The sequence below is a fragment of the Dacryopinax primogenitus genome (assembly GCF_000292625.1).
Source record: "Dacryopinax primogenitus strain DJM-731 SS1 chromosome Unknown DACRYscaffold_21, whole genome shotgun sequence".
NCBI lineage: Eukaryota > Fungi > Basidiomycota > Dacrymycetes > Dacrymycetales > Dacrymycetaceae > Dacryopinax > Dacryopinax primogenitus.
In genome coordinates, this window is record NW_024467218.1 from 529,219 (window position 1) to 552,592 (window position 23,374).

The 23,374-nt window shown below is 53.0% G+C and overlaps 9 protein-coding genes across 9 annotated transcripts; 3 read left to right on the forward strand and 6 right to left on the reverse strand.

Annotated features, from left to right (window-relative positions):
* Positions 1 to 2,405: 2,405 nt before the first annotated feature.
* Positions 2,406 to 5,755, reverse strand: DACRYDRAFT_102203 (uncharacterized protein; the record flags this gene model as incomplete). The annotated part of the gene is made up of 4 exons (XM_040767618.1): positions 2,406 to 4,233; positions 4,748 to 4,985; positions 5,040 to 5,261; positions 5,319 to 5,755. The coding sequence occupies 4 exons, from the start codon at positions 5,753 to 5,755 to the stop codon at positions 2,422 to 2,424; spliced, it is 2,709 nt and encodes a 902-aa protein (XP_040624829.1). The 3' UTR covers positions 2,406 to 2,421.
* Positions 5,756 to 6,688: 933 nt separating this feature from the next.
* DACRYDRAFT_84274 (mitochondrial carrier) lies at positions 6,689 to 7,855 on the forward strand (the record flags this gene model as incomplete). The annotated part of the gene is made up of 3 exons (XM_040776670.1): positions 6,689 to 6,743; positions 6,790 to 7,156; positions 7,219 to 7,855. The coding sequence occupies 3 exons, from the start codon at positions 6,689 to 6,691 to the stop codon at positions 7,853 to 7,855; spliced, it is 1,059 nt and encodes a 352-aa protein (XP_040624830.1).
* A 260-nt stretch (positions 7,856 to 8,115) lies between these two features.
* Positions 8,116 to 9,949, reverse strand: DACRYDRAFT_102205 (uncharacterized protein; the record flags this gene model as incomplete). Its single annotated transcript, XM_040767619.1, has 1 exon — positions 8,116 to 9,949. The coding sequence occupies one exon, from the start codon at positions 9,947 to 9,949 to the stop codon at positions 8,267 to 8,269; it is 1,683 nt and encodes a 560-aa protein (XP_040624831.1). The 3' UTR covers positions 8,116 to 8,266.
* A 495-nt stretch (positions 9,950 to 10,444) lies between these two features.
* Positions 10,445 to 11,704, reverse strand: DACRYDRAFT_111455 (TauD-domain-containing protein; the record flags this gene model as incomplete). Its single annotated transcript, XM_040769241.1, has 4 exons — positions 10,445 to 10,849; positions 10,907 to 11,181; positions 11,235 to 11,386; positions 11,439 to 11,704. 4 exons carry the CDS (start codon positions 11,702 to 11,704, stop codon positions 10,445 to 10,447), a joined length of 1,098 nt encoding a protein of 365 aa, XP_040624832.1.
* A 1,743-nt stretch (positions 11,705 to 13,447) lies between these two features.
* On the reverse strand, positions 13,448 to 14,821 carry DACRYDRAFT_96916 (TauD-domain-containing protein; the record flags this gene model as incomplete). The annotated part of the gene is made up of 4 exons (XM_040777410.1): positions 14,472 to 14,821; positions 14,266 to 14,417; positions 13,945 to 14,219; positions 13,448 to 13,891 (listed from the first exon to the last, which is right to left on the reverse strand). Exons 1-4 carry the CDS (start codon positions 14,735 to 14,737, stop codon positions 13,448 to 13,450), a joined length of 1,137 nt encoding a protein of 378 aa, XP_040624833.1. The 5' UTR covers positions 14,738 to 14,821.
* Positions 14,822 to 15,911: 1,090 nt separating this feature from the next.
* DACRYDRAFT_84282 (MFS general substrate transporter) lies at positions 15,912 to 17,526 on the forward strand. Its single transcript, XM_040776671.1, has 4 exons — positions 15,912 to 15,993; positions 16,060 to 16,454; positions 16,501 to 17,044; positions 17,100 to 17,526. Exons 1-4 carry the CDS (start codon positions 15,924 to 15,926, stop codon positions 17,441 to 17,443), a joined length of 1,353 nt encoding a protein of 450 aa, XP_040624834.1. The 5' UTR covers positions 15,912 to 15,923; the 3' UTR covers positions 17,444 to 17,526.
* Positions 17,527 to 17,880: 354 nt separating this feature from the next.
* DACRYDRAFT_24854 (translation initiation factor eIF4e) lies at positions 17,881 to 19,580 on the forward strand. The gene is made up of 4 exons (XM_040773883.1): positions 17,881 to 18,436; positions 18,501 to 18,700; positions 18,761 to 18,938; positions 18,999 to 19,580. Exons 1-4 carry the CDS (start codon positions 17,990 to 17,992, stop codon positions 19,350 to 19,352), a joined length of 1,179 nt encoding a protein of 392 aa, XP_040624835.1. The 5' UTR covers positions 17,881 to 17,989; the 3' UTR covers positions 19,353 to 19,580.
* Positions 19,581 to 19,703: 123 nt separating this feature from the next.
* On the reverse strand, positions 19,704 to 22,054 carry DACRYDRAFT_24855 (uncharacterized protein). The gene is made up of 3 exons (XM_040773884.1): positions 21,219 to 22,054; positions 21,062 to 21,169; positions 19,704 to 21,010 (listed from the first exon to the last, which is right to left on the reverse strand). The coding sequence occupies exons 1-3, from the start codon at positions 21,610 to 21,612 to the stop codon at positions 19,899 to 19,901; spliced, it is 1,614 nt and encodes a 537-aa protein (XP_040624836.1). The 5' UTR covers positions 21,613 to 22,054; the 3' UTR covers positions 19,704 to 19,898.
* A 26-nt stretch (positions 22,055 to 22,080) lies between these two features.
* DACRYDRAFT_24856 (uncharacterized protein) lies at positions 22,081 to 22,783 on the reverse strand. Its single transcript, XM_040773885.1, has 2 exons — positions 22,633 to 22,783; positions 22,081 to 22,580 (listed from the first exon to the last, which is right to left on the reverse strand). The coding sequence occupies exons 1-2, from the start codon at positions 22,735 to 22,737 to the stop codon at positions 22,389 to 22,391; spliced, it is 297 nt and encodes a 98-aa protein (XP_040624837.1). The 5' UTR covers positions 22,738 to 22,783; the 3' UTR covers positions 22,081 to 22,388.
* Positions 22,784 to 23,374: the final 591 nt, after the last annotated feature.

A 23,374-nucleotide genomic window follows, 5' to 3' on the forward strand; every position in this document is an offset into this window, starting at 1 on the left:
GTGTTGAAATAACATAAAGGTTGCCAAGCACAGGGCCAACAGGGCAAGTAAGACATACTGCAAGAAAGCAATAAGAAGAATTAAGAGCCACAGGAGGGATGTGGTTGCCATTGCTGTCTATGATCAAATGTCCTGTAATGTTGACATAAGCCTCCATAATGGAATGGCCTCTGCACAGGAGACTTACCTTGTCATTGCAAAATACAAGAGAGAAGGGTGGCAGGAAAGATTTCATGAGAGAGACAAATGTTTTATGGTTGTTCAGCAAGGCTGAACAAGGCGGGTCAAGGTCACGTGTACAATGATGTGGGGGGACGGACAGAGGTGGCGGGGAGTGCCCGGCAAAACATTCAACAAACTTCCTAAAGAGGAAGGTTGGGCGGAAGTAAAAGGGGGGTTTTCCCCTGTACCGTTGGTGCAGCACACCCTCGGCATAAGGTGGCACGGTGCTTCTTTGCAGAGCAGGTGCTTTCTGCATTTTTGCACAGCATCAGATTTCGGTGTGTACCGAACGCGGGCAGGTGCGCGCCAGATCCTGTGATTTGGCAGATGCTATCTGAGGGTTTGTGCATCCCCCTAGATTCCAGCTCACAGATTTCGCAATTCAGTTGCCGAACGGGCTCTTACAGATCTTCACCGGCAATAATCCCCCAGGTATCTTCCATTTCATCTTCTGGCTCTCCCTCACTTCCACAGCAGCCTCCAACTATGTACGCGTACACCACCTGCAACGCTTACACGTACGCCTACGACTTCTAGGATGTACCTTATCCCGAAATACACGATGATCCGTACGCGTCACTCGCCGCACGAACGCGATGAGCTACTCTGATTTAGTTATCTTTGCGATCAAGAGGATACCGTCTTGAGCCGGAGCTGGAGGCTTCTCACCAGAGGCAGGCAAAGGGCTAAGAGGATCGCCTCCTCGTCCAGCACCCGTGTCCCAGAATCGTATGAGAGCCGAAGTTGTCCACACCACCGTAGGACGCGCGGTTGGCAAGCGGTGGCATCGACCATGTGTGCAGAACGCGGGCTGGGACGGCTGCTCTTGATGTTTGTTATGCTTAACGTGGGCGAGAGACGGCAGGTCGAAGTGTCTGGGTATTGGACAGGGCGGCGACGGTGCGAAGCGGGTGGAGTTTCCGGTGAGCGGCCGTATACAGATGGTAGAAGAATTAGAGAAGGATGTAAGCACGAGTGAGAATTGGTTGGCCTTGTATCTGCTACCAATGGAGCACACGGTTGAGTCCAGAAGCATCGCGAGAATGTACGGCAGTTGAACTTGAGAACCAGGGTAATTATATCAGGATACGAGCAGGATTGGAATTGGGCTGTCGTGTCAAATGTGTTCTCACAATAGCCTGCAGAGGCTCGGGACATCCTGTCACATTAATCAGTCGGAAATCAAGGAGTTCAGAGTGCAAGGAAGGGAACGGGCTCGCTCACCCGGGGGTGGTACAACCAGCTTGTGCCCCGCGCCGATGCACACCATACCCCCGCGCTTGCCTGCCTTTAGACAATGTGCTCTCATCACCGGAACGCATACATTAGCTTTTCGAGAACGGTTTCTCTGAATAAATAAGTAAATGAATATAATATACCAAACTCATTCACTCACCATCAAGACGGTTGTGCACAGAGCCACCGACAAAGGTCACATTTCCATGTGTGTCCGTTCTCTTGACACCCGCAAAACTTGTGGCGGCTTAGCGCTGCACGAAATGTGAGCTTGTGCTTTGAACCGGGAAGGGTCGCGTTGTTGTGAGAAAGCGTTGGAGTAACAGTGAAGACAGAACTCGTCGGCAGTCTCTTCAACTTAAATGTTGTACGAACCGTTAGAAGCGGTCCAACGATTGCTTCCTAGAGAACCTTGCAACTGACCGACGGACCTGCGAACCCATATTGAAGCCATAGGGACAGACCCAAAGGCTGACGAACCTTGGCGAGCGAGAGTTTGACACGACATCCACAGTGATCTTTTCTTCACTGCATTTTCGTGTACGGTAAAGCGCCCGCGATACAGTGCAAGGCGACGTAAGGGAATCTTGTGCGGCGGACGACGTTTGACGAATGATCCCCAAGGGTACAACAGGTTGAAGATGATATGGACGTGATCAACCGTGATCCAATCTATTCACCTGTATGGGCGAGGGCGAATTGCCAGTGGACATAGGAGAGAGCATCAGATGGAGTTGGCGACAGTACTGGTCCAATGGGCGTGGTAATGTTATGATGGTCGAGTTGAGGAAGCAAACAAGATGCTGTCTCAAACTAAAAGACAACTGTGATGAAGCACACGTGATCAACAATGCTCGTCCTAGTAATTTCATCCATTTATTTCAAATGCATAACTAGATACATTCATGCACCAGGCACGTTAAACCGATCATACAGAACCATCTAGGCGGCTTTCCGCAACACTCAAGCAGCATACGGGGGAAGATCATCATCGTCTCCATATTTCTTCCCACCTTCGCCGCGCAAGAACCGTTCCCTTTCCTCCCTCTCCAGCCTCTCTTTCTCCTCCTTCGCCTGTTTCTCGCCATCCGTCTCCTTAGGCGGCACCTGCGGGCCTCCCGATGGGTAAGCCCCACTTCCGCTCGCTCCTGGACTGGCCTGACCATGCAGAATCCTCTCCCTCTCCGCGCGCTCTAGAGCCCGTTTCTCTTCTTCGGCAGTCATATACCTTCCGCTCACAGTCGATTGGTGATCATCCTTCCGCAGACTGCCTTGCTTGGGCCCGCCACCAGATATAGGCACCCCAGTCTCTGCAATGGTGGGCATGGCTCCCGTCGTCGTGGTCGTTTCCTCGGGTGCACCAGCAGACCCGAGAGTGGCAGAAGCGAGTGGCGGCAAGGTGCGCAGGGGAGTGGGGGAAGTAGCCGGGCTTGTTATTGGCGGTGGAAGCGGTGCAGGGGCTTGATTCAGCGTCGAGGGATTCAGCGGTTGGGGAGACCCCGCAAGAATGCTATGGTGTGACAATGGGGAAGTGGGCGCAGGTTGGGACGGCAAACCAGGAGCTGAGCCTACCGAACCTGGTGCGGCAGTCGGTGCGAGGAACCTCCCTGGCTGAGGGAGAATTGCGCTTGGCGGCGGAGCTGTCGTTCCCGAACTTGGAGCGGTGAGTGCACTTACCGGTGGGTGGTCTCCACCAGGAGCGGAGGTAGCGGCAATCTCCCCTCCATGCGTTTCACCGAACCCGCGACGATCGCTAGCCGCACGCGAGAGGTTTGCCCCCCGGGGCACTGCGAGCGGTTCCGGTTGGGCTAGGACGTAGGTGTCGAGCGCGTGCTGCACTGCACTCTTGATGTCTGCGCTCTTGGCCGGGTCATACGGGGCTTGCTTCTCGGCCGTCGTTCCTGCGAGAGCGATTCCCGCTGCCGTAGGTGCGCCGGTAGGAACAGGGGGAATGAGGTCGAGCAGTTCCTCAGCTCCTCGGCATAACAGCACTAATCGTTCAGCGTATTCCCTCCTTGCCCTCCATTTAGCGCGCTCTTCCTCCCTTACTCCCTCACGACTCGCCCGCGCCACACGCGCCTCCAGTTCTGCGTCCTGCGCGGCAGCCTGCCTGAGTCCAGCAATAATTTTATCCTTCTCCCTCTGAGTTTGTGTACGTTGCAGCTGGAATTCCGCAGCTTGGCGTGCTGCGCGCCGCGGTGCAAGGAGCTGTTCGGCCTCCCGAAGCTGCTTGAGGGGGGCACGGGCGTCACCAGAGAGGACCGTGCCGACTTGAGCCGAGAGAGTGCATGAGTTATATTCGAGCCAAGCGAGGCGGTCGGTGACATCCTTGACATCGGTCTCTTGCTCTTGCCCCCAGAAGTACAGATCACGCGCATGGTTGCGCCCTGCTTGTGCAGCAGACTCGTAAGCCAGGCCAAGCGTCTTCTCGCCGGTAATGAGAAGCTGGAGAGTGCGGAGGAATGGAGGAACATAGGATCCATATTGGACCTGAAGTGAACGGAGAGACTGTGAGAGTTGATCTAGCGCTAGAGTGCGCGACCCGCCCAAGGGGGGAGAGGCGCTGTCTGAGTTGAAGGGTGCTCCGTGATGGGGGTCGGTGAGGTTTGACAACGTCTCCTGCAGCTTGTTGGTGATGTTGGAGAACATGGTGGTTGGGGTGAGAGTGACGACGGTGAAAGTCGATGTATGCGCGTTGAGGACGTGTTCAAGGTGGTGGGAACGGTGAGAGAGGTCGATGTATGCGCCTATGTCCCAGCCACGACTCAAACACGCCTACACCGCCGAGCATCACGTTACCTGTAACGTGACGTCATGGTTACCTCACTTGGATGGCTGTGTCTGAAACATACCTCGATCGTTTTTATTCGCTGCTTTACTCGTGAGCGATCTGACATTTAACCTGGCCCATTTATGCATATGGATGCAGCATAGTCCATGTCCCCCATAAGTATTCCATTTCATATTGCATATATAGCATAATGCATTCCTACAAGTCCATGTCATCCCGTTACGAACTCTGAGGGAATTTGGGCTACTACTCTAAGAAGAAACAAAGAAACAAAGTGATCAATTCATGTACTCAATACATGCTTGTCATGCTGTAGCGAGGTGGGCCCCTCTACTTGCCGAATTCAACGAAAGATAGAAAATGACAATGTGAGGTACGGATCTACCGTACGGAATCATAACTCATCACCAACCACGAGGGATAACCTCGACAAACTGCATCGTCTGTTCATTCGTCGTCAGCCATTAGTTCTCCAGGACCAATGTTAATGTGGCTTACCAGAGGTCCATCTACCTTGCAGTCCTTGCAGTACCTCGCGTCCTTCAATCCCTCGACATCGGACGTGAGCCGCAAACCAGAATCAGAGGATCCAGAAAGGGCAAGCTGTACGGACGACGTGTGCGAGGGGTTCGACCAGAAGGGTGTGAGCAAGTGGGAATCGGAAGAATAGGAGAAAAGTTGAGACTGGGTTTCAGGGGTATTCGTCGAGCTGCTTAACGGGCGCAGGGCAATGTTCCTGTGTTGCTGTTAGTTATCCTGGAATATGCAATACTTAGTCTAAGGTACTCACGTGGTATCCTCCGGATCGGCCATCTGACCACCGATGACTCCCCCGGCAAAGGACAGTTCAACGTGCTCATCTACGCCCGCGGAAGTGAAAGTGAACACTGTTGCCCGTGAACCAGCGATAGAAGGGATGACTTCGCATTGTACGGATGTGCAGGACAGGTAGCCGAGCGTCCGGTCATCGGGCCAGAGGGAAACGGCAATGTACCCTTCCATCTTCTGTGACCTACCCGTCGATGTTAGTCAACATCATGTACCTGTTGCAACGAAAAGCGGGGCGCACGCAAGGACAGGACGAAGGGGAAGTTCACCCCTTTTTTGCACCTTCCCAAGCTCTCCTATGACGACCCTGTCCAATTTCTTGACGGTGGCATCCATCTCAATTGCGGAGTCTAATTCGGATGTGAAGGTTGGGGAGCCCTGCGCTTGCCTTGCCCTCAACACCGGAGTCGGCGCCTTGAGCGGGAGACCCATGCGGAGGCGCTCAGCGTTGGTGGCCGGCAGTTCTGACTCAGGATCGGAGCGGATACTGATAGGGTTCATTGGGGGGAGGGACGGTACAATAGTACCCGACCCACTGTTCCCAGTGTCGCCGCCGTCGTGGAACACTCCCGACCAGGCAGAGGGCTGGGGATGGTGAGCCTGGCCGTGATGCCTCGGGATGATTGAAGCTAGGGAAGTGGAAACGATAATAGAAAGGAGCAGAATGCTGGCATGCATCTTGTTTGCTTTGCTTGGCGGTTATCCTCGGAAAGAAATCAAGGGCGGAGTGTGTAGATGGGCGCTGTCCAGCGGCTGCAATGGGAGAGAAGCAGAGCAACGTCAACGTCCAAGATGGGAGAATTAGCAGCTATAGAGTAGTGCTTGAAGCCACGCAAAGCGGGCAGGTATGTAGAGGGTGTCTGGACATGCCAGAGGGCCTTTAAGTACTGGGGCGGGCAGTAAGAGGTTCAGACACGGTGTGTGTGATCGTCACGCAGACGGGTGTTACAGCGGGCAGAGCAGCGTGTCCCCTGCAGCGCCCGGCCGGATTAATTCATATAGAGCGTTTTGATGACAGCTGCAACTGTAGATTGAACACGGACCTTGAGACTGCCCGTATGAGGCCGCGTTTCATGCATCGCCTCCGAGGGGCAGCCTACGCGACTGCAATTGATGCGGTATCCTCATAGCTTGTTGCAACAGAATTCCAGTGCATCGAGTACATAGCCAGAATGACAAGTATTTTTATGGTTGCAGAGAAGCAGTGGTAGAGAGGGACAGACATGGTCGTGAGAGAGAAGACGTGAAACGGATTATCGCGCTCCAGGTAGGGTCACATGATCTTAGGGCTCATCGGCGATGTCGGCACGGAATGACGTCCAACTGAATGGACCGGCAAAGAATTTCGTCCGAGATGGAAAGAGGTAAAGTCATTTCCCTTCTCTGTGCAAACTTCTCAACATTTGCAGGGCTGATATTATTGTTCAACAACCGGTATTTAACTAACAACTGGTTGTCAACAATATCATTGCGTGCAGGCCGCATCAATAGCTCTCATCAGCAGTAATTAGCAACATGACTTCTCTCACCCTTACCCGCGATGCCCTCAAACCCCAAACGATCGAGACGCCTTTCGGCGAAATCGACGAAATACCACGCAAGCCGCCGTCAATGCGTGCACGGACCATCGCAGCTGCATCAGGTGCTACGATGACTTCTCTCACAAGTACGTTCTCGTTAGCTAGAGTGCATGAGGGGCTGACAGCGAACAGTGACGCCCTTTGATGTGATCAAAACTCGGTTACAGACACAGTCATCAGGCGCACCTCGACCCCCGTCTCTGCTCTTTCCCTATCCTCCCCGTCCATGTGCTTCTTGTGCACCCGCGCCGACACCCGTCTCCTGTGCCCTGGCACCACACGCTGCACGGCCGCTATCCTCCTTCTCCGTATCACTTGCAAGCGTGGGAAATACAGGGAGACACACGACCGCTTCTTGTACCTGGGATGTCGGCTGGGTCGGCGAGGAACGTGTAGGAGGTGCTGTAGGTAAGAGGGTAGCGGGATTCTGGGATGGTGTGGGGAGGATCGCACAAACCGAAGGGGTGGGCGCTCTATGGAAGGGTGTCGGGACAACATTGTACGTTTTTCTTCCTGTCTATATGCGTACGCTAATAGATTTCGTCTCACCTCCTAATGCAGAATTATGTCCGTTCCCGCCCAAACGCTATACATGTTGACATACAGCAACCTCCTCCTCACCCTTCCCCCATCACCGACATTCACCCCGCTCGCCGCAGGCATGCTCTCCCGCACCCTCATCACCACCCTCTTCTCTCCACTCGAACTCGTCCGTACACGTCTGCAAGCCACGCCTCCCCCCGGCGCGAAGCGAGTGACTCTTGCGCATACCCTCGCCCATCTAAGGGAGAGCGTACAAGTGAGCGGAATGAGTACCCTCTGGCGCGGTCTCGCCCCCTCCCTGTGGCGAGACGTACCTTTCTCAGGAGTATACTGGCTCCTGCAGCACAACATCACCCTTTCCCTCGCACCCCAACTACCGAATTACCTGCTCGGTGCACCCCTCGCCTTCGTCTCCGGATTCGGTGCTGGCTCTCTTGCCTCCCTCCTCACCAACCCGTTCGACGTACTCAAAACTCGTCGCCAGACAGCAGCCCTTCCAGTGGAGATGGGAACCATACGCGCCATCACAAGTATCGCAAGACGAGAAGGCGCTCGTGCGCTCTGGGTCGGCGTGGGGCCTAGGACGGCGAAGATTGCCCCGGCTTGTGGAATAATGATTGCTTGTTATGAGGGCGTAGCGAGGCTCGTACCTTGATTCAGAGGCAATTAGATCGGAACGCCTGCATCTGATTGTTGGTGAGCATAGGTGGGAGGGATGTGCGTGGTGTCCTTGCCTTCTCTCCATGCCTAAAGATAGATGATGACGGTGACAGTGACGTTTACGACGGTATTCTTGGAACGACAGGAGATGCACGGAAGGAGGATCATCATTCGCCTTTATACTCAAGTTAATATATTACCACTTCGCTCATATTAGCACAGATAGAAAATATACGTCACACACATCCTGTATATATCCTACATCCATCTGTAGCAGATCTGATCATCTACTTGTTCTCTCTTCATCTCTTTCCTCCGCCTCCTCAAACCTCCTTGGGTGCTTAAGAGGGAGCTGATCTCCATCTGGGGCACCGTTCGACTCACGCCGTCCTCCGCTTACTTCTCGCTACTGTTCATTAACCTCGGGTAGAACAACCTCGACGAATCCTTTGGTCCACCCTTCCTGGAGCTCATACTTCCCTCCAAGCTCATCGACCACTAGTGTGCGCAGCTCAGCATCTTCACGTATCCCGTCGGCCTGTTCTCGCCAAGAGGGGCCCCAAACGGCGAGGTTGAATTTAAGCATGCCGTAGTTGCGCTTCTCCTTCGTGTCCCCCAACCTCCGCGTGGAGCACAACGTCGGGCTGGAGTACGATCCAGGCAACAGTGGTACTTTCACTGAAGCGGCTGAATCCTCCTCCAGAACCGGTGGACGAACCTTTCGCAGAAAACGAGCCACCGCTGTCGGGGACACATCTCCAATATCTGCGCGAAGCACCCTTAGCCCCATTGGCAGGGCACCAAACACCTCTCGAGAGAACAGTCCTCCCGCTACGACAGCAACAGAGCCAGGAGTATTGGTCGTGGAGAGAGACGTGGACCATGCTGCACGGGGGTTGTAGATGTTGAGCGCGAGGGTGTGAAGAGCGATCAGATGCGGAAGGACACGTTCTACCGGGAAATCGTCATACTTCCATAGCCCTTCTACGTCCTCGCCATCTTTGCCTAGTGTAGTCGATCTACTCCAGGTCTCCCCACCGAATCCTACAGCTACCCGCTTCTCGGTAAACCGCAGATTGTCTGGCGTGCACGTCACTTCCACATCCTCTATTGTTGCCCTCAGACGCCACAGTACACGCGCCAGGCACTCGTGTGTGATACAACTCTCTCTTGCCAAATGCAGGTGAAGGAGGCGCAGGCTAGGAAAGGGTCGTAACAGGCAAAGGATGTCGACGGTGTAGAGTGTGCCGGTGGCGGTGAGCTGCCTCAGGAGGTCGTGTGTCTGATTCGAAGACTTCTCCTCTTCAGAAGTTGCATTGTCATAGTGATAGGTAGATGTGTTTGTCCCGTGTGATACTGGGCTGACGTTAAGCCTCCGGAGCCCCTTGAGCGGCAACACCATCTGCAGCAGCTTGTCCGGTGTGAACAACACCGCTCCCTGCGCGTGTCCCCTAAAGGGGTTCTGCTCTTTGCTTCTAATTTCGAAATTCTGGAGGTCTTGTAACGAGAGGAGGGAAGTGCACAGTGCGGAGAAGGCGCGCGGGGATGGGTAGAGCCGGAGGGTGAGGACGAGGGTGCGGATGTGTGGACAGAGAGTTATAGCGAGCAACGAGAGTCGGAGAGGGGAGAACGGCGATTCGTCTGCCAAGGGATCCGTGCTATCTGATGTGGGGAGAATGGGCTGGTCGAATGATGTGCCCGGAGGTAGGTCGAATGGTAAGCCTTCGTCTTCTGGTGGAGGGTGGCGTTTCCATTCTGGCACGTCGTCCACCTCCAGTTGGTGGACCATCTCCCCTTTTCCACCCTCCCGCAACGCTGTCATCATCCCACTCGCCTGGAAAGGGTCTTGTAGGGGGATAACGATGTTCTTGTACAACATCGGGAGTACGACGAGACGCCATGACCTGGACACGCGCAGAAGGTGGAAGAGGGTGGAGATACGAGCGGCGTAAATGCTGGCGCTGGTATCGACCGTTGTTGTGCCACTTTCCGGACTTGTGGTGATGGACAACTCGAAGATGTAGGTGAGTAGCTCTGGGGGCAGAGAGGTGATGGGTGAAGATAGAGAATTGACGACGCTTGGGTCCATTATGAGATGGTGAGTTTGAGCAACAGATAAGCTCATATATATAGGTAACTCGCCGTCCCTAAATGAATGTACTTTGTTAACGGTGAGAGATCCATTGCAAGCCGTTTCAGCACAGATTCAAATTAGTTCAAGAAGGGCATGTTTAGACAAATATTTACACACTAAGTAGTTTGCGTTTTGTGACAGTCTTTTCTGCGCTGTCCGAACCGTGCAGCGGAGAGCTGACAAATTGCCGCGTGTCCAGCAAACTTCGCGAAACAGGGAAACAATTAATAACCCCTTCTGCTTATTCCGGCCAATTTGCATACCTGTACTATACAAGTAGATTGATCTCCAATCAATTGTCGAGCTTTCGAACATAGTTCAATGCTATGTTTTTTATTATTATTTTAGGTGAGATGCTTCTTTCTTAGCGGCTTAGCTGTGGACGGGCACACGGGATCAAACAAAATGATGTTATGTAATCTCTGCGCGGCATTTAGCTCAGATGGCTAGCTAGTCATCCATTTCCTCCCCAAGCAAACGCATCTTCTCCTTATACCAGTCCTTCGCCTTCTTCCCAGTCTTCGCCTCATATTGCTCCACGCTCATAGGCTTCTCTCCCATTGGCATTACACGCAGCCCGTGACGCTTCATAGGGTAGAAATCGAATGTCGCCGTGTGCCAGCAGCACCGGTTGTCCCAGAAACAGATCGTGTCCTTGCCCCAGCGCACACGGCATTGATACTCGGTGCAAGCACTCACTTGAGAGAAGAGGAACGCCAGAATTGCGTCCGACTCGGCTTTGGGAACTCCGACAATCTGGCGGGTGTATGCCGTATTGATGAAAAGGAACTTCATGCCAGTTACAGGATGCACCCGGACAACGGGATGGATGCAGTCTGTTTGGGGGCGGCGAATCTATACATATCCGTTCAGTCAGAGGCTGGATGCGCGAGACGTTGAAACCGATATTACATGGACTCCGCGCTGTATCGCCAATTGCTTTTGCATATCACTTGAATGAAGTGCCGACAGAGTCTCCAGATACCTCTGAAACTGAGGCGAGAAGCTCGAAAACACGGCGTATCCAGACGCCCACAGCGTGTCGCCCCCAGTCTTCGGTGCGGTGACCACCTTGAGCGATGTGAGACTGGGTGGGTTGATCTCGTACGTCTGGTCGCTGTGCCACCCAAAGTAGTCACGATTGAAGTTGATCCAGTCCTGGGGCTTTGTGCCATCATTCCACACGACTTTCATGAGTACATGTCAGTATGGACCACCTTTCTACACGGAACAATGGTACCGTGTGCGCCTTTCAAGGCCGGGTCCTCAGGAATACCGGTGGTCGAATGGACGTGCAACGGCCCGAAGTATTCAGCAAGCTTGATCATCTCGTGTATCGTCGCCTCTTGTTTGTGGAACACGACAACACCGCGTTGCGCTGTAAGAAGAGCACTACATCCTCCTATAAGCCACAGCCAGATTTCACTCGTTCACAAACAATCACAGTTCGTTCTTCTGGTCATCCGACAACTGACGGATGTCGATCCCATCGAGCACCGTGCCCAACGCCGGCGTCAAGTCATCCCTATGTGTCGCAGCCCCGAGCAGAGCTTTCATCTCCGGGTCCGCGAGCAGTCCCTTGTCCTTCACATCAAGCTCCACGTGTGGATCATAGTTGTACTTCGGCCAGGTGGGGAGCAGCTCCTTGTATTGATAGGACTCGTGGTCAAACATCTTGTGTTCAGGGAGCAGTTTCGTTTCAGTGGACATAGTGGAGTATTGAAAGGGCTTACGATGCCCTTACACTCCCAATACTTATACAGAGGATAGAGAGAAGGGTGGCCACTACGTGTCATTCCTCGGACCATCATGATCGCCTCTTGGAGGCGATCTTCTTACCTAAATAGGTAAGTATGGCCGGGTCGTATACGGAACCCTTATCAAGCAAGCAATTTGACAATGCCAGCGTGCAGCGTTGGGCTCCGGTTACAAGAAAGTGTTGCACGGAGCTGAGCCTTGGGAACAATCATCTTTTGTGGGTGTGATGAATAAGTCGAACCCAATCTACCATATCATACGGGATAGATTGGCACATTGCGTAGTCCCAGCAAATGTATTCGTCGGCATACCTTCCCGCACAGCCTAGCGGCCAGAAGCTAGCATCGGGATGAGAAAGTGAGGGCGATGTGAAAGGCGCAGCTACCGTGCCGGTAAGGAATAAGCCGTCGGATACCGTCACAAGTGTGAAATTTGATCACTAACGATCCTTAACTGGTTGATGATTCAATAGATTCTCAAACACTGAGGGAAGGGGTCACTTCCGCCAGTGTGTGAAAATAGACAATGCGCACTTTGCGCACATAGTGCCGTTCCATAAATGACAGTTCTGTTCGTCGAGATGTCCGCGACGAACGTGAAGGTGATATCAAAGAAATGACATCCTCGTCCTTTACTCTCCTCTCGCGGCGAATGGACTTCATTATCGGCGCCATTATTAGCACTGCGCCCCTGCCGGAAGTCTCTACTGCACCTAATTTAAATATTGCTTGTCAGCATAACTTAGTAGCCAGCGTCTGATTACCAATACAATGGGTTTTCTGGCACAATGACCATCAGCTTGTTCTGCGTTTGTCTGAGCAATCATGTCTACTTCATCCAAAGAGTACCGTTTATTCATTCTTGCATTCAGTCTGTCGATGTGTCAGCACACGTCAAGGGTGATAGCCGGAGGACATCGGTATATTCATGGTTGGTCTCTTTGGGGTAAATCGCCGTCATTCATCGTGTGCTATTATTGTCCTGCTCGCCCATGCAGATGGAAAACAAATTTTGACAGCGTCCCCATCATACACTCGCAACAGGAAGGCATGTCAAATTCGAGGTGAACGCGAAAATGCAGTGGTTTCAAGTAGACGGTAATGCGAAACGAGACATGACAGTGTAGATGCTCATCACACCTGTTCAACCGTTATGATAGACCGAAGCTCAGGGACGGGTGAGGCAGACTTAGGGCCGGCCCCTCACCAGCAGGCGCGCAGATCCACGGCCATCATACCATCACTCGAGGTACCCTGCTGCTGCACCCCTGCAAGTCCCTTCAATATTGCATGGTGTTATCATCAAACTTCAGACTTCGTGCGCCAGACGTCCAACGCTTTATCTTGTAACCCTGCAGGCCGAATATGAATAACAATAGACGAAGGTCATCGACGATGTAGAGCAGCAAGGAGGAAGTGAACTGCTCGAGGACATGATGTGTTTCAGGCAAAGAGCAGTCTCGTCTGCGGTGAGGCAACCAGGTAACAGAAACGCGGGCTTGTCCCTCAGAAACTCAGAGTGGCCTATCCCATCTGATCGTGCCTCGATGATCGTGATGGATGAGCGCAAAAGAACTCAGTGGCTCGCTACATGTGACCCACTAGGAGACAGACATTGAAAAGGCGTTCCATTACCCAGTCAAGTTCACTACAATCACAATCAATTTTGCTAGAAAGCCAACCTGCCTTTCTCTCCTCAGTCGGCACCTGCGATCTTGGATACTTCCTTGGGCGGCTCGTCATCCACCTCCTCCCCAAGGGAACGCATCGTCTCCTTATACCAGTCTTTCGCTTTCTTCCCCGTCTTGGCCTCGTATTGCTCGACGCTTAACGGCCTCTCGCCCACTGGAGTGGCACGCAGTCCGTGCCTCTTCATCGGGTAGAAATCGTACGTCGCAGTGTGCCAGCAGCACCGGTTGTCCCAGAAACAGATCGTATCCTTGTCCCAGCGAACACGGCATTGGTACTCGTTGGAGGCACTGACTTGAGAAAAGAGGAAGTCTAAGACTGCGTCCGACTCGGCTTTGGGGATCCCGACAATGCGGCGAGTGTACCCAGAGTTGACGAAGAGGGACTTCATACCGGTCACGGGGTGTACCCGGACAACAGGGTGAATGCAGTCCGTCTGAGGACGGCGGATCTAAATACCCTCAGTGATCAGGCGCTTGCGTAGAGTGATGAACCCAATCTCACATGAACTCCGCGCTCGATTGCCTGCTGCTTCTGCACATCACTCGAATGCAGCGCCGACAGTGTCTCCAAATACCTCTGGAACTGGGGCGAGAAGCTTGAGAATACTGCGTAGCCAGATGCCCAAAGCGTGTCACCGCCGGTCTTGGGCGCGGTGATCACCTTAAGCGACGTGAGGCCGGGCGTGTTGATCTCGTACGTCTGGTCGCTGTGCCACCCTGCGATACCGCGATTGAAGTTGATCCAGTTGTGGGGTTTTGTGCCGTCGTTCCAAACAACTGTAACGTGTGAGGATGCGTTTTCTAGAGCTGAGGGGATCCGTACTATGCACGCCCTTCAGAGCCGGGTCCTCAGGGATTCCGGTGGTGGAGTGGGTATGCAGGGGCCCGAAATACTCGGCAAGCTTGATCATGTCATAGATCGTCGCCTCTTGATTGTGGAACACAACGACGCCCCGCTGGGCGGCAAGGAGAGCGCTGCATTCCGTATGGGCCTCAGGAGACAGGTATGACTCATGCAGAAACACTCACAGATCGTTCTTCTGGTCATCTGACAGCTGGCGGATATCGATCCCATCGAGCACCGTACCCAACGTCGGCGTCAAGTCATCCCTATGTGTCGCAGCCCCGAGCAGAGCTTTCATCTCTGGGTCCGCGAGCAGTCCCTTGTCCTTCACATCAAGCTCCACGTGTGGATCATAGTTGTACTTCGGCCAGGTGGGGAGCAGCTCCTTGTGTTCGTAGGATGTGCGGTCGAATGTCTTGTGTTTGGGGAGCGGCTTCGCCTCGATAGACATACTGTGAGAGCTGAACAGCCGAACTAATCAAACAGAGGGCGATTGGCGAGATCCCAGGAACGGCGGCAGCTTAAATGGAGTCAGCCTCACCAAGATCGAGGTCTGGTGGTCTGTCCTCCACACAAGCCAGCGCGTTGGCTAGTTGAGGCGCAGTGTCCCTTGGTGAGGCACCGTGCAGCTCCAAGGTAATAGTGGGTTCCGCCTCAACTGTGGCGAGTAGCCCCACACTGATACGAATCCGCCTCCACATGACCTTCCCTTTTGCCATAACGGGCCATTGATATCCTCCACACCTGTGCCACGGGGACTCCATATTCCTCCACACGGGGCAGGCACCATTACTCGGCACGACGGATCCCCTGGACCGGGTAGAAATGAATTAATCCGACAAGAGCGGAACGGACCCACCTCTTCTCTTGCCTAATGTATGACGATCCGCGCGGTATTGAGGTTACATTGCGTTCCTCATTGGCGACATGACCATGGCACGCTTGGCGCTCGTGACCGATGTGCCTCCACCTCACGTGGCTGTTGAATGGCCGGAGACGCTTCTATTTATATTCCTTCCCAGGCAATGCACCGCCACTCAACACCATTTCTTCCCCAAACGCCGAGATGCCGCACTGTGTTGAGCCAAGGTGGATGGTGATGTGATCGCATCGCGAATGTAGATGCCGTCGCCAAATTGGCTTCTCGATACAGAATCTATCAATGAAGTTTCTCCGGCCTTCCGACCACTATATCTAGAGGCACCATTCAGCTCCACAAGCTTCGGAAGCCGGCCCCTCACCCCACTCGTCTCCCTGCACTTGCCTTACACTGAATATGACTTCAAAGCGAGTTATCGACCCAGAGACTGAGAAAGACGCGTCTTTGGAATTGAAAGAGGAGTCCCAGTATGTGGAGAAGACTCTGCCTCATGGTCATGAGCTGCATGTCAAGAATGCGCGTTTTGCGAATGCAAAGCTGCACACCACCCTGAAGCTGCGTAGTAAGGAGGTGAGTCGGCACACTTTGTGAGCGTTTTGATGGTCTACAACTGGCTACAGGGATTTGTCCTCTTCATGTGCATGTTCACATGTTTCTTGACTTCCGCTGTCTCTGGGTATGACGGCACTCTCATGACCTTTAAGCGCTCATCAATGATCTCACCTAAGCAACTCATTTTTTTCCAGCTATCAATGGTATGCCCTTCTGGATTAACACTGTCAACGCTGGCCAGCCAGCCGTCGGCACCGGTCTGATCTTCTCCATGTGTGAGTTATAACCCTTCTCGTCCCCTTCTCCAGTTGCCTGAACCCCTCCCCCCCTCCAAAAAAAAGATACTATCGGCCAAATTATCGCACCGATCTTCGCAGGCCCCTTCACCGACTACTTTGGCCGTAAGTGGGGTGTCCTGTCGGGATGTATCGTCATCTGCATCGGCACCGCTGTAATCTCGTCTTCGTTCGGGCAGACCCAGTTCGTCGGGGGCCGTTTCCTACTCGGTTTTGGCGCATCTGTGATCTCGGTCGCCGCACCCGCATATTGTGTAGAGGTCGCCCCACCTCAGTGGAGAGGACGCATGATGGGCCTGTTTAACACGGGCTGGTACTCTGGTTCCATTCCTGCTGCGGGCATCACCCTTGGGACACGTAACATCATGTCCGACTGGTCGTGGCGTGTGCCGCTCATCCTCCAAGGTTTACCCGCCCTTGTGGTATGCTTCATTATTATGGTAAGCCATTCCTGACATCCCTGCGGTCCATGCTGATTAGTTGAAGTTTCTCCCCGAGTCACCGCGATGGCTTATGGCACAAGGCAAAGACGACCAGGCTCTTGCCTTCCTCATCAAGTACCACGGATCGGGGAACCCGGATGATCCGATCGTTCAGCTCCAATACGACGAGTTCAAAGAAGCAATCGAGCTGGACGCTTCCGACAAGCGTTTCTGGGACTGGTCTGAGCTGTATAACACTGCCAATGCGCGCTGGCGTTCCCTCATGGTTATCTTCATGGGAGTTGCCGGACAGTTCTCGGGATCTGGCCTGAGTTACTTCAACTTGCAACTGTATTCCCAGCTTGGTTTCAACACGACTCAGCAATTTGATTTCAATCTTGGGAACCAGTTCATGAGCTGCACGGGATCAACGATTGGAACCAGTCTGGCGGATAGGCTTCCTAGGCGTAAGGCGCTGATTGGTGGAACATTTGGCTGTGCGATGATGCTTGTCTGTGCGGGCGCGTTCTCCGAGCTCGTATCTCAAGGGCGCGCGAGTCCTGCTATGGAGCGTGCTGGTGTCGCGTGCTACTTCATGTTCCACATTAGTGAGTCTTTTGGAGAGATTAATGATGACAGTCTGTCTAATGTAGCTATGCACAGTCTCCGGGTTTACGTTCACTCCCCTGCAGCCAACCTATCCGTCCGAGTGCCTCAAGACCAACACTCGTGCGAAAGGGATGGCGCTATATTCGATCGTATGCGGCGCCTTCAGCTTCATCAATACGTTCGCTGGCCCGATCGCGCTTGCTAACATCACGTATAACTACATCTACTTCTTCGTCGCATGGGACCTATTCGAGTGCATCATCTGGTACTTTTTTGGTATCGAGACACTCGGAAGGACGATCGAGGAGATGGAAGAGATTTTCAGCGCATCAAATCCTGTCAAGGCGAGCATTGCCAATAGGGACATCCTTCTTGATGATGTGCATGAGAGGGTGTGAACGTTGGCGTATACGTACGGTCTGTAACATACTGCTCCGTTCTTGCTCCACATAGACAATAATGTTGCTGTTGATGCATTTCACCCCATAATGAAAAACCATATTCCTACGCTTTGTGCGTTTGAGGGAAGATATGTCGGCTGTTCAGTGACGCGGAGATGCGGAGAGAGAGGAAGCAAAAAAGGATTCGAAATTAAAGTCCCTCATCATTTACTCACAACAAAGAAACTTCTATCAACCCCGAAATTTCATCAGCAAATTCATCCAAAGAATCTCTACTCAGAATAAACCAGAAAAAATCGTCAACGATTTCGGCGGATTGTCTTCATTCTTCTTCGTAGCTCATCGAGCAAGAACGACCCACAAAAGAAAATTACCTACTTAATACACGGTATCCAGCAAGCAGGAGCAGGCCTCCCCTCCTTACTTATCTTGGTCTGATTTCATCATCTATCACAAGACCAAAGCGTTTACTTCTCGACTTCCTTCCTCGACACCTGCGCAACCTTCATCATCAACGTCAACGTCATCACCGACACCGTAATCATGTCGACCACCACGACTGCGTCTACCCTCCCGGCTCCTGCGGCGCAAGCCAGTCGGGCAGCTCTTGAGGCTGCCCTCGCAGACAAGACCAATATACCCCCTCCTTCCGGGGCTGCTTTGAACGGCATATCCTCCCAACCCGCAAAGAAGCGCGATGAACTCGATGAGTTGCCAGACTTTGAAGGTGAAGACGACTTTCCTGAGATCACCCCGCAGCCAGAGCTAGTCAAGCCTACGAATGGCACAGATAGCACACATGCTACTGTAGGAGGGCTGGACGAAGACGGAGAAGAGAATGATGAACTTGAGGACGGCGAAGAGGAAGATGGGGAAATTGAGGAGCACACACAGGAGGACTACGAGACTCGCGATGTTGCACAGATTATGGAAGAGCAGGAGGATAGGATCAGGACCGTGTTCGACGATCCTAACGGGTTCAATGTCAAGGTGCGTCTCTAATTCAGCACGTCGGCTCGTCGCAAGTGCTCAACCGCCTCTGTCCAACCTTCAGCACCCGCTCTTTTCCTCTTGGACCCTCTGGTTTGATTCCCCCGCGACGAAGGGTCGCAACCTTCCCCCGACTCCGCTCACCTCCGCCGCTCAGTCCTTCCCACCCACTCCCGGGGGTGTGCCCCCTACCCCGGGCGGCGGCTCCTGGATGGACGACATTAAGAAAGTGATCACGTTTGACAGTGTTGAGGAGTTCTGGGGGTATGCCCAAATTCTTTCTGTTTGCCGTCCTGTCGTTACTGATGTGTCGCACGTGAATAGTCTGTATAACAATATCGTCCCACCGTCGACTCTATCGCAAAAAGCGAACTACTACCTCTTCCGGGAGGGTATCATCCCAGCCTGGGAGGACGCAGCGAACAAGGACGGCGGAAAATGGAGCATCCAGCTGCCAAAGGACAAGACCCGCCCACACATCGATAAGATGTGGCTGTACACAGTGCGCCTTTTCCCTGCGTTCGTCGTTAAGTGCATACCCTGACTTGGCCATTCCGTGCAGATGCTCGCCGCTATTGGCGAAACCTTCGATCCTCCTCACGCCGAATCGACCCTACCCCCGCAGTCGCTGATCACCGGGGTGATCGTATCCACCCGTCCACAATTCTACCGCATCTCCATCTGGACTCGCTCTGCGCCCGCCTCATCCAGCACGAGCATTACAAATTATGACCCTGCTGCAGAAGCAGCGCTCACGCAGCGTATCATGGCCATCGGAGCGCATTTCAAGACCAGCGTGCTTGGATATGATATCAAGGCCAAGCTCACAGGCGGTTTGAGTACCGAGGTCGAGTTCCAGAGTCATAAAGAGAGCGAGAAAAAACAGAGGGGTCAGAGCAAGAAGCTAATAGTGTGAGCTAGATGCGTGATTCGCCTGTCTGCAGATCTCGTCCGGCCGAGCGCAGGCAGTGAGGAAAATGCAGTGTGCCGGCATCAGCGGCGTAAGAGGATTGGAGCGAGTAGGCTCATCTGTGTCGTAGCTATGTGTACTTCCTCCTTTTGAGATTTATGCATCGCAAGGACGTATCGATCTTTTTGCTTTTTTTGATCGATATGCTTGTCAATAATCATAAAGCTCCTTTTGTCAATACTAGACGTTTCCCCTTTGGACGTTGCTTTTCGTAATATGTATAAGCACAAGGCGGGCATGGAAGATAACATTCGCTTTCCTCACGAGATGAAGTACAGAACTAGTACACAACCGATAAAATATGGCACAACAGGTAACAAAGATGAAGAGGTTATTGTTAGTTATGATGTATTTGAGGGCACATCAGATACAACACAGAAGGGACACACATGCCAACCAGGAGGTCTTCTTCATGTGCACCTCCTTTTTGGGCCTTCACTTGGTGACAGGTTCGCCACTTCAATTGAGAGAACGTCTTCAGAGTCAGCTCTGTCACCCTCCCACTTGCTTACGCCTCCCTACGGTACGACGTGGTGGAGTACTTGGGGTGTTACTTGAGCTAGCCAGCTGCTCTTCTCGCCTTTCCCGCTCTTCGTGCTCTTCGTGCTCTTCTTGGTCATGGCTGCGCAGCGGGTAACGAGCTAAACCAGGTGATGAAGAAAGCGCGCTTGACCTAGGGATAGTGGAACTGCTGTTCCTAGTAACATCAGGAATCTCTCGAGTCGGCGTCAGTCGGCCATCGACGCTCAGGCTTTTTTGATGACCTTTTCCCCTAGTGTTCGACGAAGGCGTTAACTGCAAACGTGTCCTGCGTGGCTCCGAGCTGATCTTTGATGATGTATCCAGCGGGTCCAATGGCGTAGGAGTGCGTGGTTTCTTCTGCAGGGGTTCAGAAGAATCTTTCCCTTCTTCATCCTCAGTACGAGGTCGCTTGAGGACCTTCCGGGTATATTCTAGCTTCGCAAATTCTGCTCGCACGCCTTCAACCTCATCTTGCGCCACGGGCAACCAGCGAGCCGCTCCTAGGGGTGAGGTGCCGATGTACATTTCCAACTTGGCCAGAACATCTGCCATGCCCTCCGCGATCAGAGGTGGAATCTCTTCTAGAGCTTGATCCCATTCAGAACGGACAGCGGGGCCTTCACGGATGATTCCGTCCAGTTCTTGCGCTTCGTTGATATTGCAGATGGTCACGAAGAAAACTCTCGAAGGTGTGTCTTTGATTGTTACGCGGATTTTCTCCCAATGACATTGTGCTCTAGTGAGAGGCCGATGTCCAACATATGAAGAAGAGGTTCTGCTTGCTTGAGTCTCACTACGCGCAGGAATGATTGATGGGCCATGGTGGTGAGGAACAATTTCGAGTGCATCGGATAATGGCTCTCCAACCATGTTCTCTGCCACAAATTCTTTTTCCCGCTCGAGGGGAGAGGCACCATTAATTTCTGCTGTTGGTTCGGTGACTGAAGGTGAACGGAGAACTTCCAGCATAACATGCTCCTCCTCAAACCGTTGCCCGGTTTGTGCTTCAACATCAGTTACCACTCGTGTACTCTCTGCTTCCTGGTCAATGATCCGCGGGAAAAGAGTCTCTGCTTTCAAGTCTAATAACTCATTAGGCTGCAATATATCGTGGGGTAAAAAGATTCTCCCACCTGTTGGGCCCCTTGCAGGACTAATGCCGTCCCCTGGCTCCTGCGCATCTTGGAGCACAGAACCTGAGTCGTACGCGACTCCCACGTTTTGTTCAGGACGATGTGGTACTTCGTTCTAAGTCAGGGCGAGGCTATTGAACGGGACAGGCGAACGCACCTATCAACGAAGGTTGGCTCACTGGCACACTGGTGATGTCGGAGACTTCCACAGGTGGGACCATCTCGACGTGATGGCCAACGGCTGGAGGCTGACTGAGTTCCAGGTGAACCGGAAGACGAAAATCATGTCTCGTCGGTAGCGCCAGTCCCTCAAACGGGTTCCGCATAGTGACAGGTTCCAACTCGGGATGAGAGTCCTCCAGATCATAATCTCCACTGAAGAGATCTGAAGGGGTGTTGGATAGAGGAGTGGACGCTCTTGCATCGAGGTGCCGGACGGGCATCGGAGTCACGTCCCTTGTTGGGACCATCCGACTGAAAACGGAGACATCGTCCTCTTCCTCATCGTCTCGCTCATCAATTTGTCCAGGAACTTCCGAGAGTGAAGACATTGAGACCGTCGGGAGGATCAGCGCTTGCGCTTTTTCAGATAGTGCGGGCGAAGGTATAAAGACTTCGCCACCCGTCTCACTCGGTTTCATTGCTGACAAAATATTGGCCACTTCATCGATATCTCCTTCCTCCTCGTCCTTCGGAGTTGTGTAATACTGGCCAGCAAGACTTACAGGAAGGCCAGATACTATCCCTTCGACGGATGCCTCATCCTCCGCGTCCACGAGCTCCACAATGCCAATAATGATACTCTCAGGGCACTCCGCCTTCAAAGGGGAGGGATCCTGAGTCGTGATATTGGCATTGGCCACGATCAATTCCTCACCGGATACCCCAGTATGCATGGATCTGGGAGGTTCCGGGATTAAGTACGGGAATGCCTGCTTCTCATCAGGGACTTCTTGGGACGCCAACGTTTCGACGTTGTTTCTGGGTGGTCGCGGCTCTCCAGGTCCTGCTAAAAAAAGGGGGGTAGCTTCAAGCGCAGGTACCAGAACTGCGAGAAGACTGCTTGCCAATCCAGAATCTCTCGGCAACAAGGAATGTGACTCATTCCGTCCAGCTTCCGGCACAGTGCCCGCCAATGAAGCATCAATCTCCTCAATAGCGGAAGGTAGGATTCGATGAGTATCGTCAATAGGACTTGACAGCGTCAAACCAAGATCAGAAGACAAAGCCTGTTCCTCGCTTCCAGGCCGCGTCGCAGTGGTGTCATGGTCCAGGCAATCCGTTTGAGAGCATGCATAGACAATGATGATACTGGGCGCGGAGGCGATCAGTTTCTCCTTCTCCTCGCATGACGACACAATCGTTTCTCCATCAAATGACGTCTTCGATGGGAACCCAGCATGAGCGTCTTCGCTCGGGACGCGTTCTGTGGCAGTATCGCCCGCCGTCTGGACACGCAAGTCGGAAGCTGTATATTCCTGAACAGCCGTTTTGAGGTTTGCTGTAGGTACCAATTCGGCTCCCTGTACTAAGCTTTCAAAAGACAAACTTGCAATCGAGGCGGTGCTCACTTCTTCCGTAAGCATTTCACCAAAAAGCAGCTCTTTGGTAGCCACTTCCTTTGTCGGCAATTCTCCAGCATGCGAGCCGTCCGATGCTTCACCAACCGGGGACATGGGTTCAATTTCCATGACATTACTAGAGGTGGTAGGACACACAGTTAAAACCGACAGACCTTCCACCGTGGGCTCGAGAGTACCATTATATGATTCAGTGGGGGATGCATGCGAGAATTGTGGGGGTGCATCCATATGGTCGACTAGCTGGGATGTGGGCATGTTCCATGCTGCCGCCGCCAACACGTCTAATGGGTTTGCGTCCGGCAGCGATTGGATCGGCAGGAATGTCGGACGCTGTGGTTCAACCCCCGACGACGGATGCCCGAATGCGTCAAAGCCGGCGAGCATGGCAGATGCAGGCATCGGAGTGAGTAAGGGACCGATGGGAGGCTCAGCGCTCGGAGGGGGAATGTGACCTTCATGGAATGGAGTTGGGCTATGTGGTGCGTTGAATAGAATTCTGTTTTCTACATAGGTTCCGTGGAGATCATGTCTTGGAGTCGGGTGCATGAACTGGGGAATCCACGAGGCATCGAGCCGCTCGGGAAATAGGACGTGGGAGCGGTTAGTCAGGAAGGTTCCAAGATTTTCGACTGCGGGGTTGTAGGATAGTGGAATGAACGGGGAAGAGCCAGAGATGAAAGTAGTTGCATCAGAGAGATGTTGGTCGATGTCCATCAAGTCACCGTGAGCG

Coding starts and splice junctions, on each gene's coding strand:
- DACRYDRAFT_24855 (XM_040773884.1), bottom strand. CDS start 21,612: ATGTCTTCACTCTCGGAAGTTCCTGGACAAATTGATGAGCGAGACGAT. Junction 21,170..21,218: donor GAGCCAACCTTCGTTGATAG/GTGCGTTCGCCT, acceptor CTTAGAACGAAG/TACCACATCGTCCTGAACAA. Junction 21,011..21,061: donor TCCTGCAAGGGGCCCAACAG/GTGGGAGAATCT, acceptor ATGAGTTATTAG/ACTTGAAAGCAGAGACTCTT.
- DACRYDRAFT_84282 (XM_040776671.1), top strand. CDS start 15,924: ATGCCCTTCTGGATTAACACTGTCAACGCTGGCCAGCCAGCCGTCGGC. Junction 16,455..16,500: donor TGGTATGCTTCATTATTATG/GTAAGCCATTCC, acceptor GATTAGTTGAAG/TTTCTCCCCGAGTCACCGCG. Junction 17,045..17,099: donor CTACTTCATGTTCCACATTA/GTGAGTCTTTTG, acceptor AGCTATGCACAG/TCTCCGGGTTTACGTTCACT.
- DACRYDRAFT_24856 (XM_040773885.1), bottom strand. CDS start 22,737: ATGTCCCCGGTTGGTGAAGCATCGGACGGCTCGCATGCTGGAGAATTG. Junction 22,581..22,632: donor GTGAAATGCTTACGGAAGAA/GTGAGCACCGCC, acceptor TAGTACAGGGAG/CCGAATTGGTACCTACAGCA.
- DACRYDRAFT_24854 (XM_040773883.1), top strand. CDS start 17,990: ATGTCGACCACCACGACTGCGTCTACCCTCCCGGCTCCTGCGGCGCAA. Junction 18,437..18,500: donor CTAACGGGTTCAATGTCAAG/GTGCGTCTCTAA, acceptor TCCAACCTTCAG/CACCCGCTCTTTTCCTCTTG. Junction 18,701..18,760: donor AGTGTTGAGGAGTTCTGGGG/GTATGCCCAAAT, acceptor GCACGTGAATAG/TCTGTATAACAATATCGTCC.